The sequence below is a fragment of the Hesperophylax consimilis genome, chromosome 30 (genome assembly GCF_061612785.1).
Source record: "Hesperophylax consimilis isolate HC1 chromosome 30, BYU_Hcon_1.0, whole genome shotgun sequence".
NCBI lineage: Eukaryota > Metazoa > Arthropoda > Insecta > Trichoptera > Limnephilidae > Hesperophylax > Hesperophylax consimilis.
The window spans coordinates 13,838,624-13,852,023 of NC_142865.1; the positions used below are offsets into that span (position 1 = coordinate 13,838,624).

At 34.7% G+C, this 13,400-nt stretch overlaps 1 protein-coding gene across 1 annotated transcript; it reads right to left on the reverse strand.

Moving 5' to 3' along the window:
• Positions 1–7,704: 7,704 nt before the first annotated feature.
• LOC149409667 (uncharacterized) lies at positions 7,705–11,140 on the reverse strand. Its single transcript, XM_089649482.1, has one exon. It carries the CDS (start codon positions 10,817–10,819, stop codon positions 9,239–9,241), a length of 1,581 nt encoding a protein of 526 aa, XP_089505608.1. The 5' UTR covers positions 10,820–11,140; the 3' UTR covers positions 7,705–9,238.
• Positions 11,141–13,400: the final 2,260 nt, after the last annotated feature.

Genomic DNA, 13,400 nt, shown 5'->3' on the forward strand with positions numbered 1-13,400 from the left:
ACCAGAATAAAATCCATTGCCCTGTAACGATGCAGCTCGTCTGGTAATGTAAGACCAGCATCTCGGGCCATTTCTCCGGGCATACGTTTACGAAATCTCCTGCTTCCTCTTTTTCCTTCAATCGGAATGTCAAAGTCCTCACATATTTTTGTTGCGTAGCAAATAGCCTTTTCCACTATTTGATTGCGTTGACTTTGAATAAAAATTTTAAGGGCCTTAATCTTTACTACACACTTTTCTAATGATAGCCCAGATGTTTGAATATACTGTTGCGTCTGATTAACTTCTTCTAGTACTTCACACCAAAAGGAAAGATATCATAGAAAACTGAAATCACACAAAGCTGGTATGAGTGTTGATGCTGCTTCCCTTGTCTCAGCATTTTCTTTACTAGTGTTGGGATCACACATATCTTCGAGTGTTGTTACAAGCTTCTCAAAATTATTCTTCAATTGTTTAACAGCGTCGTGATGAGCACTCCATCTTGTCTCTGATAGCCGTTTAACGGACACGCCTACATTTTTCATTAATATTTCCCACCGATATGTGGATGATGAAAAGAACGTGTAAACTCTTTCTACAGTTCCGAAAAAAGTTAAACTTGAAGAAACGCTACCAAAAGAGTGCACTCCACATAGATTAGGCGAATAATTTGCACAAGGCGAAAACAACGTTTTCGGATTGCGTTCTTTGATTTTTGCTTGTACACCACCACTCCGCGGTGAACAGGGGAGGAGGTCATTTTAATTACGGAGCTGCCTAAACGGGCAGATGACAGCTGTCAATTCATTACAAAGAAATGGAATTTCATGGCAGCTCTCTAATTCGTCTGACTCCTTCCCCTACCATAGGAAAAATATTTTATAGCGTCGTGTGACGGTAGAAAAGATAAGCGCTCGCGGTTGAAAAGATAACTGTTTGCGTTTTTATAGCTGTGTGTGACGCAGGTCATATTTGGCTGCACAAGTGTGTTGTCGTTTTCACCCCTTGGTCCTTGGTACCCGGGGCGGACCGCCCCCCCCGCCCCCCATTTACGCCGCCACTGGACCTGATCCTACAAAACTCCTGCTGCCATTACAAGCTGGACTCAGTCTGAACAACTCTTGGATTAAGGTGTCCAAGTGTTCCGGTGTTCTGTTGACTTTTATAACAGCATTTATGCGAGCTTCATTTGACCCATACATGCGGAATTCATCTTTAAAATCAACCCTTAAAAACTTTTTTTTAAATAAATATATATAAATTTATATTTTTTAAGGGCGGAGAAGGTTTACACGTAGTTCCGTGTGAGCACTTAGGGCATAGGCCCATTATGCTATCTCCCATTTTACCTCAATCCTTCAGCAACAACCCAGTCCCTTTAATAAAGTTCACCAGGGTTGTTATTGGGTATGTGGCTATGTCTTCTAGTTCTACTGTATGTCTCCCTAGGTATCTGAGCCTAGTTACCACCAGAGCAGGACATTGGCACCATAGGTGAATTAGAGTCTCTTCATGCTCTTCACATTTACTGCATCTATTGGTGTTTTCCACTCCCAATATCCGCATGTGTCTCCTGAGATGGCAGTGTCCCGTTAGTAGTCCTACCAGTTCCCTCAGCGAGTTTCTGTTCATATCAAGTAGTTTCTTGGTTCATCTAGGGTCTAGTCCTAGAAACCTTTTAGATTTTATTAATACGTTAAACCCCCGTTATTAGAGTCTTATGTCGCCTTAAGTGTAAGAAGGTTTTTGCCGAACCATATTAACATCTTCATTCGCTAATTTGTTAACTAGTTCCCGTGTTTGACATAGTTAATAATACAATATCATTTGCACAGGAGATTAATTCACCTATACAGGGTGTATCGGCACTAACCCGACAAACTTTAACCAGCTATTCCTTAGCACATTTGGAGTAAAAAATGTTATGGGCACTTTGCTGTCCGGTAGCATTTTTTTTTCAATTAAAAACAAAAAAATTTAAAATTTCCACACTACATCACTGTCATTGGCATTGCGTTTCGTGTTAAACAGCTGTTATAAGCAAGTGTGTCAAAAAGCGTCTTCGCTCTTTCGCACACACTAAATAATAATAGTTAAAAATGAGACGAATGGTGCCGTGCTATTTCGTTGTGACTGTAAACGTGCGCCAATATAGGTACACACGTGCATTATTCAACGGAATTCGAATAAAATATTTGCCAGATGGGTTTTAAAACTTTATCAAAGGATAAAACAGTGGTGACATGTGGTGAAAATATGAATAATAAATTTTTTATTAAAAAAAAACGTTACCGGACAGCAAAGTGCACATAAGATTTTTTACTCCAAATATGCTAAGGAATAGCTGGTTAAAGTTTGTCGGGTACGTGCCGATACACCCTGTATAATAGGTAGAAATAATTATGGTCGAAGAACCTTCCCTTGAGGGATGCCAAAATGATTTTCATTTATGATTGAGTTTATGTAATTATATGTTTGCAACACAAGGTTTGATATTGAATCAAAATTTGATACCAGTGTTAGAGATGGCTGTTTCCCAATTCGCATAATTTCCCGGTAAAAGTTTGTTATCATCGTCAGTCAGTCAGTCATCTTGCTCTTATTCTGTACAACGTAAGTGTACGAACACAAAGATCGCGTGTTTCGGCTTTCAGATTAGCCGGCGAGTAAGCGGCCGACTGGCGCAGGCGCGCCGACAAGAATGTTTTTATCTAAACGTGTGAGAACGCACATAGTAAAGGCAGGTTCAGACTTGTGTCCGCGCGCTGGCGCGCCGAGAAGCTTTACCTGAATGAATTCTTAATTCCTACTCGCCGGTGCGGCCGGTTAGTGAAGCTTGTTTTGGAAGCTAGTGTCAAAACATAAATAAACGAGTCCTGTCAAAATAAGCGACTTACTAATTGCTGCTGTTTTTAACAAATCGCCGATCTGGGATAAAAGAAACAGTTTACATAGCAACAGAAATGTTGTCGACAAGTGCTGGAAAGAAATCAGTAAGCATATGAATGAAAATGGTACGAATAAAAGTACGAACTGAGAAAATTTTATAATAACCTCAAATGTCACGAGTGAAATAAGGTATATTTAAAAAATCTTTCTTTTTCAGCCTTAAGCTCACTAAACAAGTGATGATATTCACCATACACCGTACAGCGCCCCTGAGGTGATATTTCGCAAAAGCGGCGCTATAAAAATCATCCAATAAATAAATAAATAATAAATAAAATGGCTTTTTCTACTACTATTAATTGGAAGAATACCAATTGTTTTGTTTCTTAATGTCAAGAAAGAATTCTCCAAAAGTAAAAAATCTTCTTCCGACGAGCTTGATATTTTGTTAAAACTGACAGCTGCTATCAGGCTACCGCGCAAATGGCGCGGATTTTACTGGCGTTCTATGTGTCCACAACTCGGCACCAGTCTTCTCCGGCGGACTCAGGCACTGAGCGCTGGTAATCTGAAAGCCGAAACACGCGTTCTTTGTGTTCGTACACTAACACGCGATGTGACAGTATCGCTTGTCTAGCTGCAAATGATAAATTTCCGAGGCCATTTAATAAGGTTTATTATTGTGTCATCATTTGATAGCGGTGTTAGCGATGGCCGTTTCCCAATTAGAGTAATCTGCCTGTAAAAGTGTATTATTTAAAAAGATGAAAAACTTTTAAAGTACTGTTTTATTAATGTTTCAGAATTATTTCAGTACCTTAACCATTAATTTCAGGAACCCACTTTTGTTTTCCTTAATGCTACGTTTATCTAGAAGGATTTTAAACATTTTCATGAAAAAATATGAAATAGTTTTTTTCATAAACAGATCATGTCCACAAAAACACATTTTCGCGACGCTGTGCGTCGTTCGCTTGAGTTATTATGTACAAGGTGGGACAAAAGTAATGTCATAATGTGAAATAAAAAATGGGCTCTGTTTTCACAGAAACTTTATTTGAATGTGTAAAATTGATAACATTTTAAAGTTGAAAAAATTATATAGGTCAAATGACCACCTCCTGAGTCTTTGCACATTTGTGCTCGTTTTACTGCATTTTGTATAGTTGCTCGCAAAACATCTGGCTCCAAATTGGCGATTTCATCTTCATTGTTGGCTTTCAAGCCTTGTGGTTTTTTTTGTAGTTAAGTATTACATGTAGGAAAATGCACGAGAACCACAGATACCAGAGTAACAACTGATAATTGAGTAAATTAGTCAAGCTTTGGTAAAATCGAAACTAATTAACTGTTTATCATGTCCCATCGCCACAGGGGTAGGCAGAGACGATTAACCGACACACAACTCTGTCTTGATGCAAACTTCTTGCTTCTTTCATATTCATAGGTCGTCTCATACATGTTATTCTATTATTCTGACTCCTTAAAATAATAGAAAGCATTTGATTCACTTTGTCATTTGACACCCACTTCTTGCTTCTTTCACATTCATGCATCGCCTCATATATATTTTGCGTATTTCTAAAATTTGACATGATCAGTCTCAAGTATTTGATTCTCTTGGTCGTTTGGCAGTTACTTTTTGTTTCTTTCACATTTATACATCGTCTCATACATATTGTTCCGCTATTCTGACTTTTAACACGTTTGACTCGTTTAAAATTTCTTTTTAAGTACAACAAAAAAATCAAGACTGAGTCATTTAGATACTCACTTGTACCTAGATAACATGCAGTTGACGATAATTTCGCAGAAATTGTAGATGTGTTCAACTGCACGGAATTTAGTAACAAGAAGGCAATAGTAATATACTCAATACTTTCGGTACATCAATTATAAAATTAATATTTCCATCGAATTTAATAACAACCGATTTTTTTGGTGAAGAAGAACAAGGATGAATACAGGAATGGATAGAATGTAGGTATGTTCCCTCATATATCGGCGATTGGGGCCTCAGTACCTACGGGTAAAATACCAACTGACGCCCACATTGTCTAAGATGAGATTTGGACTTCATTTTAGGGTATTGTATCATCTTAAGAACAAGGATGAATACAGCAATGGATAATATGTAGGTATATTCCCTCATATATCGGCGATTGGGGCCTCGGTACGGTTAAACACCCACAGGCGCTCACATTGTCTAAGTTAAGATTTGGAATTTATTTTAGGGTATTGTATCATCTTAAGAACAAGGATGAATACAGCAATGGATAATATGTAGGTATATTCCCTCATATATCGGCGATTGGGGCCTCGGTACGGTTAAACACCCACAGGCGCTCACATTGTCTAAGTTAAAATTTGGACTTCATTTTAGGGTATTGTATCATCTTAAGAACAAGGATGAATACAGGAATGGATAGAATGTAGGTATGTTCCCTCATATATCGGCGATTGGGGCCTCAGTATGGGTAAAACACCAACTGACGCTCACATTGTCTAAGATGAGATTTGGACTTCATTTTAGGGTATTGTATCATCTTAAGAACAAGGATGAATACAGGAATGGATAGTATGTATGTATATTCTCTCATATATCTGCGATTGGGGCCTCGGTACGGGTAAACACCCACTGGCGCTCACATTGTCTCAGTTAAGATTTGGAATTTATTGTTTATCTATTTACACAAACAGACCGAGTCACAGCAACTCGCGTGGCGAGGTACAGCTAGTACCAAAATAATGTCGCTAACCGCGTCTGTCTGTGCGCTTAGTTCTTCTAAACTACGCCACTAATTTTGATGAGGATTTTCACTATCATTTAGAAAATTTCTTCTGTAAGGTTTATATTTAATACATGTTTATTGTATTTATAGAAATTAGAGAAAAGTCGAGCAACGCCAGATACACTTGTAAAATGTAACTCAATTTTATTATATTGCGGTAAATTAAATAAAAAAATACGTATTAAATTACTGGCGAAGTCAATTTAGTAATGAATTTTAGGTTGCAAAGAGATTTTACTGAATGCATTTTAAAATCCAATGTGTAGGTACGTCATCAGAATCAAAGTCATCGAAAAACTCCGAAATAATTGATTCTCGGAGTGAATAAACCTGTTTACTTTGTATTTTGGCCATTCTGTTGTGTTCAAGTCTCAGATTAATAACATATTTTTCTTGCTAGGTTTCAATTTCTAAAATTTGTTTTTCTTAGAATACAAGTTATCGGGAGGGAGATTGAGATATCTGATGTGGGATCGTGTGATATTATTTATCTCAGATTTACAGACCAACTGCGCAAATAAATAATGTACGGACAATATTTTTTTACAGGCCGGTAAGGAATTGAACTCCCAGGTATTCTAAAAAAACCCGCGTATTGGTGATGACGTAGCAAACTAACCGTTCAGCCGCCAAACAACCCTGTCTTGGCAACACTTCTTGTTTCATTCACACTCATACATCGTCTCATAAATACTCTTCTGTTATTCTGACACTTAAAATATTGGACTGAATCACCTATACCGTATTATATTTTAAATAAAACTATTTATTCATATTCATATTATGAATAAAACTATTTATTCATATTCATATTATGAATAAAACTATTTATTCATATTCAAATTATGAATAAAACTATTTATTTATATTGATATTATGAATAAAACTATTTATTCATATTCATATTATAAATAAAACTATTTTTTTATATTCATATTATGAATAAAACTATTTATTCATATTCATATTATGAATCAAACTATTTATTTATATTCATATTATGAATAAAACTATTTATTCATATTCAAATTATAAATAAAAGTATTTATTTATATTCATATTATGAATAAAACTATTTATTCATAATTATATTATAAATAAAACTATTTATTTATATTCATATTGTGAATAAAACTATTTATTCATATTCATATTGCGTATGCACGGGCGCAAACAAATAATTCATCTTAATATTGTAACTTGTGAAAAGTGTTTGTTTCTTAAAATAATTAAAAAACAGGATACATGATTTTAAGCTCAACTCGTAAAATAATTCCCTTAAACATTGAAAATAACAACCTGCAAATCCTGATACAGGTGAAATATCTTGGACTGTGCATTGATAAACACCTAACTTTTAAACAGCATATTCAAGATATTAAAGATAAAATCACCCCCTTAATTAGCGTATTCAGCCGGATATCATATATGTTACCAAATAAAATTAAAAAAAGGTTTATATTATCGCCTCGTACACTCACATTTAAACTACTTGGTTGAAATCTGGGGAAATACATGTGAAACATATATAAACGAACTACAGGTAACACAAAACAAAGTAATCAAAAAACTATTTCACTTCAAATCTAGAACATCAACTAAAAAATTATATATGGAAACAAAACTATTAAAATTAAGAAAATCATATGAATATAATATATGTCTTCTTATTTACAAAATAAATAATAAACTCATACATACAAATACAGAACTCATTAAAACGTCCCAAGTACACACACACTTTACTCGGCAACACGATAAAATACATTTAAACACCATACATACTCATTATGGCAAGCAATCCATTGGTTACGAGGGAAGCAACATATACAATTGCCTCCCAGGCGAAATTAAAAATGAAAAAAGTATAGGTACATTTAAAAAAAAAATTGTTCAGTTTTATGCTCAATCAACAAAACAATGAAAGTGAATAATATCAGTGTGTAATATATTTATGTGTAATATTATATGTTATTTCTAGTTAAATAAGTGAAAAATGTAATTTTCTTTTATCAAGAATAAAAAAAATAAAAAGAGCAGATTATGAATTCTTTAAAGCGAAACTTTGATGCCGAGAATCCATGTATTAGGTTGGTTGTAAAATCATCAAATGAATTCTTATATCTATCAACAACTCTACGGCAGAGCGTCTAGCTCATTGTCTCTAGACCAGGGTTCTGGTATTCAAAACCCTATAGGGACAAATAAAAATAATGTTACAGTACTATGGGTTTAATCACATAAACAATTAAAATAAATTAAACTAAATAATATTATTTGCATCTCTTTCCGGATGGTAATACATTATCTGTATCAAATCTTAGATCGAAATTGCTTTAGTCACTTTTAGTTACCATTTGAATAGTCACTAACACTTTCTGTCCTTCATTTCCTCATTCCCTTAGCTATCACTTATATCACTCACTAAAATTCTAAATTAAGATTGGCATAGTCCCACCGGTTTTAAGCTGTAGAGACTTTTGAGGTATATCACACAATATCGAATAATGTTATTGAATATTAATTTTTCGAAGAAAATTTCTTATGAAAGCTTATCACTTTGTGATGTCATTATTTATTAGAATAATACACAAATAACTTTGTTTACATCACTTTAATATTTATAACCTCTATATGTTTCATGAACAATGTTCACCTCATCAGGAGTAAGTATTTACATTGAGTGATGTAAACAAAGTTATTTGTGTATTATTCTAATTATTGAATGACTTAGGTATCTCTTTTGTTTCCGTTTACTACACAAAAACTTTGTTGAGGCATGTTCACAGTATTATTATATCAGCATTTGATACCGCTGTTAGCCATGGAAGTTTCCCAATTTTCGTAATGTTCTGGTAGAAGTTTATTGTTTTACTTCACGATAAACTTCTACCAGAAAATTTGGAAACTTCCTGGGAGAAGTTTATCGTGAAGTAAAACAATAAACTTCTACCGTGAAGTAAAAGAATAAATTTTCTGGTAGAGGTTTATTGTTTTACTTCACGATCACAGACATTCAAATTAAAAGAGTAGCGCGGGAGTCGGCGGGACCGCCCCACCTTCGGTGATTTGTCAATAAATGAATCTGACAGTATAGAGGCAATTCGTATTGTAATATCACTATTCCTCGGTTAGGTCCTCGTTAGTAAAATTATTTTTACAATTTTCTGTTTAGTTAGACATTTTTACAAATGTATACACCACACGTGATTCGTTTAAGAACGAATATCTGAAAAGGATGTGAATTCTGTGTAGAAAAGTAACACAATGGACAGCGCTGCAAACCCTAGCTTTACTTTTCGGCGCATGGTCTGGTGATTTCAATATACACTCTTCGGCGGTCAATGTACGACTGATGTCGTAGTTTATTCAAACATTCTCGAACCCTGTTTTGCATCCAGCTCATCGAAACAATACCCAGATTTCATACAAGCGCAATTCTATTAATTTGTATGCCTATGGTCATGATGCTTTTATTCTCTCCAATGAAACACGTGGTGTGATAATACCACTTGTCTTTCTGCAAGGTACTTATGAATAATTGTATACAGACCACACAAAGTTTTTTTACTGTGTCAGCATTTGATACCGGTGTTAGCGATGGCCGTTTCCCAATTCGCGTAATCTGCTGGTAAAAGTGTATTATCGTTGCAGTGTTTGGTATTATTCTTCTCTCCAATGTAGCAGATGGGATAATTGCCTTCGTTGAAATATCGCTTGTCCACTTTTAATTCGTATATTTCCAAGGCATCGATTATTGGAGGAAGACAGGAACATTTCCAAGGGTTTCCGTGAATAGATACAATAGTGCCCGGTTTCCCCTTGAAGAAGCTACCTGAGAGGTATGTCATCCTGTTACAGGAAAGCAAAAATGTTTGCAGATCTAACACAGAAAAAAAATCTTCCGGGAGCCTGTTTAACTTGTTGTTCCGCAAATCCAGAATTCTCAACCGTTTTAACGGTACGAACGTAAGAATGTTCAACGTTGCTATATTATTATTTTGAAGGTATAGGTTTTCGAGATTTTCATTTTTATGAAAAATATTGTTGCTTAAAGCAGCGATTAAATTTCCAGCTAGATTGAGAGTTTCCAAGTTTTTGAGGTCATCGAAAAAAGATTCTCCGAAGGTGTACAGCACGTTGTGAGACAGATCTAAAAACATGAGGGCTGGTAGGTCTGCCAATAGTCTTACGTACATCCAATGAAACTTGTTGTGAGACAAGATTAATGTTTTCAGCTTGTTTGTCAATGAAAAACTTTCAGCGTGCATGTGATCTAGTTTATTAAACGACAAGTCCAGGGTTTCCAGAGATTTCTTGAAGATTCCAGGCTTAAACACATCATCTATTTTATTATGAGAAATATTCACATAACTCATAGATTCTGTCAGACTATTTAGAGCCGCAGCAGAGAGAGTATTGGAGGAGATATCCAGGAAAGATATTGCAGTTCCTTCAAACGAATCTTTCGGAATGATGCGTATTCTGGAGCCTGACATAATCAAAGTTCTCAAACTGACAGCATCCACGAAACAGCGATTACCAACTTTTACTTTCGTTTGCGAAGTGTTTAGAGATACGACCACTCCTCCTACATTAAACTTCGTAAAATCGATTTCAAAATTATGATTGCGTGAGATATCCAATATCTTGAGCCTTGGGAAATAATTTAAATTACTCAAGGAAAACATGTCGAAAAGTACACGCACATTGGACAAATCCAAAGAATGAAGATGCGGTAATTCAGATAATAAAGATTGTTTTCCGCACCTCCCAGTTCCAGACAGACGCAATGTCTGTAGTTTTTTCAAGTGAACAAACTCTTTTCCAAAGAAGCAGAGGTCGGGGTTTTCGGATAGATCGAGGTTGACTAAAGCACTGGCGTTTACAAACAGGTCTGGCGTAAATTTCAACAACTTCGCATTCTTTGCTTTGAACGATTTGACTTTAGTCCAGTCGAATTTTCTGAACGTTTCCGTGGTTTTTGTGTCAGCGAGGTCAGACTGTTTGGTAATATCGAGAATATAGTTGTCATTTTCCCCGATGGCGTGACACTCCAATGTTTCCAAGTTCCAAGGTGATATTGCACAGTTTAACTCACAGTAACTGGTTCGCACCAGCAACATAAACAGTAGAAGGAAGCCACGAAGCGACATTACTTTCGCTTTAAAATTTAAATCACTTCACTTTCACGGACTCGGACTTATCGCATAATGCGTGTAACTTGAAAACTGCACAGAAGAGGCTGCGTTGCCACTGGATCGATTGGTTTACGGAATGCCTGCGCTAAACACGAGACACAGGGCCGGTACAGTGAGTGACCGTTCAACTAGTGACCAAACCGGGTCCTGCTGACAAGTGGATAGCGAATTTGACTACAACAACGTGCAAGTACGTCTGATTCGCAACTTTGGCTGGACAAAACTACGATTTCAAAAATCTAAAACGACTAAATTCGTTTAATTCAATTGCCAGAAGTCAGGGAAGGCACTGAAGAGGTAAATCAATAGTATTTTGTATTAATTAAGTATTTTGTGGGCGTGTGCGTGTGCCCTTAGTAGACTACATATTTCCATTGAAAGTGAATATAAACACGATTTTAATTCCACTATTTATCTGGATTGAATTTAATAAAAAATATTAACGTTTCATGGGATGAAAAATCACAATGTTAACTTTGTTCGACGTGCAATATATTATACTTCAGTGTTAAGTCATAAAATTGGTTTATTAATATTTATTACAATATTTACTGGCTGGCGCTTTCAGAGTTACCCTGGTGAAAGGTCACCGTTTACGCTGGAAATGATTACACGCGTATGTACGTCGCTTGAGGTAATATGAAGGTGAATAAAAGAAAAACTATGGGGCTACGTTTTTTATTTTTATTTTATTTTATAAGATAATATATTACAAAATGATAACAAATTTATAATGTATTATTCCCAGTGAGTTTACAAATCTCATTTTGGGAAAGACAACATTAGATTAAAGACAAGACAACATAAATACATTCAAATAAATAAACTAAGAAGTTATTTTGGAGTTCCAAAGAAAGAATGTGTCAGTCATTAATAAAACTGCTGAGGAAATAGCTTTTAAGAGCTTTTGCCAATGTTTTTTTGTTCGCTGCCGGAAGTTTTAGATTACTAGGTAATGCGTTGTTTTGCTTCCGTGCAATGCATTGTAAGGAGTTAATTTTAAATTTACATGATTTGCTACGTGCTGCGTACGAGGACCAATAGTCCAGCTATATCTGAATTGCCAGTTATTTCCTACTTTCCGATTTCATTAAATTGTTTTGAATCCAACTCCCTTTCTCAAAAAACAATTTTGAAACAAGTGCATTTTTGAAGCAGGGATAAAAATTTTCAACTACAGAAATGCTCTGTTTCAGAAATAATTCCACGAATTTTCGATAAAAATACATTTTTTTGGATTTAAAATGAATTTTAAACATGCTGGGAGTGTGATGGATTATTTCTAAAAAAACGCCATTCTGTTTTTTTTTCTTCATGCATTTTAAAGTCTTCCACGGTACTATTGAAAAATGTCCTTCACAACACAGGTAAACTCCTAGCGTGGTTAGCAATATGCATTCTCTTGTAATAAAAAAACATGTTATTTATGTTTTACCAAACCCGTCATTACCATACAATCCACATTATTAATAAGAGGTAATATTGTTTGTATGAAATGCAAAAACTTTGTACCATAACTTCTTAATAATTTATAATCCTTGTTTAGTAAATTGTTAATTTAAGAGGAAACAAGCCAAAAATATGTATATTCTTTGTATACCTTATATTGTAGGTAATAGGCATTAAAATCGCTTGACAAACGGAGTCTAGAAACGTTCGATTTCAAGCACGAAACTGGTTTTTATTTATTTTGTAAATAAATTTTATAAGAAAGCAAAAAAGTTAATCAAGTGAAACTGTCACAGATAATCTTAGCTATAATATTTTATTTTTTAAAAGTTGTTTCCTTTACGCGTTCATACATTTATATTAAAAAAAATATTTTTTTTAGTAGTTTACATTTATATTTTTAATTGAGTAATTTTTTTATTTTATTTGTATTCTACTCAAGCGAAACGATAGGAAAATCTTTGATTTATCGAAAGCATATTTTTTTGTATTCATAATGTATACCAATTCCTTATAAAGGTTAATCAAAATAGTGATTTAGCATTAAGCTTCGCCTTAATAAAAAAAAAATATTTATGGATACAGTTAACAACATAAAAAATAACAAATATATTTGAAAAATATTTGGTCCTTTGTGTTGTAATGAATTGCGTAGTTAAGTTTCAATTTGACATTGAATCGGACAATCGTTGTCGTTAAGTATTATTTTGCAAACAGGAAAATCCACGAAAACCACCGATACCAGAGTAATAATACCTGTGACTTAAATCGAATAAACTAGTCAAGCACTGAAACTAATTAACTATTTATCATGCTCTATCCGCCGGGGTAAGCAAAGACTAATGATCGACATTTGATACAAACCTCTTGCTTCTTTCACATTCATGCATCTTCTCATACATATCCTCCTATTATTCTGACTCTTCAGATGCCCAGACTCAAAAATTTGATTCAGTTGGTCGTTCGGCTCTCACTTCTTGATTTTTCACATTCATTTTCAGAATCACCCTGGTGAATCATCACCATTTAGAATCGAATGGTTTAGGTAGGTGCTTAAAATGGATTTAGTCGCGTTAAGTGATCATAT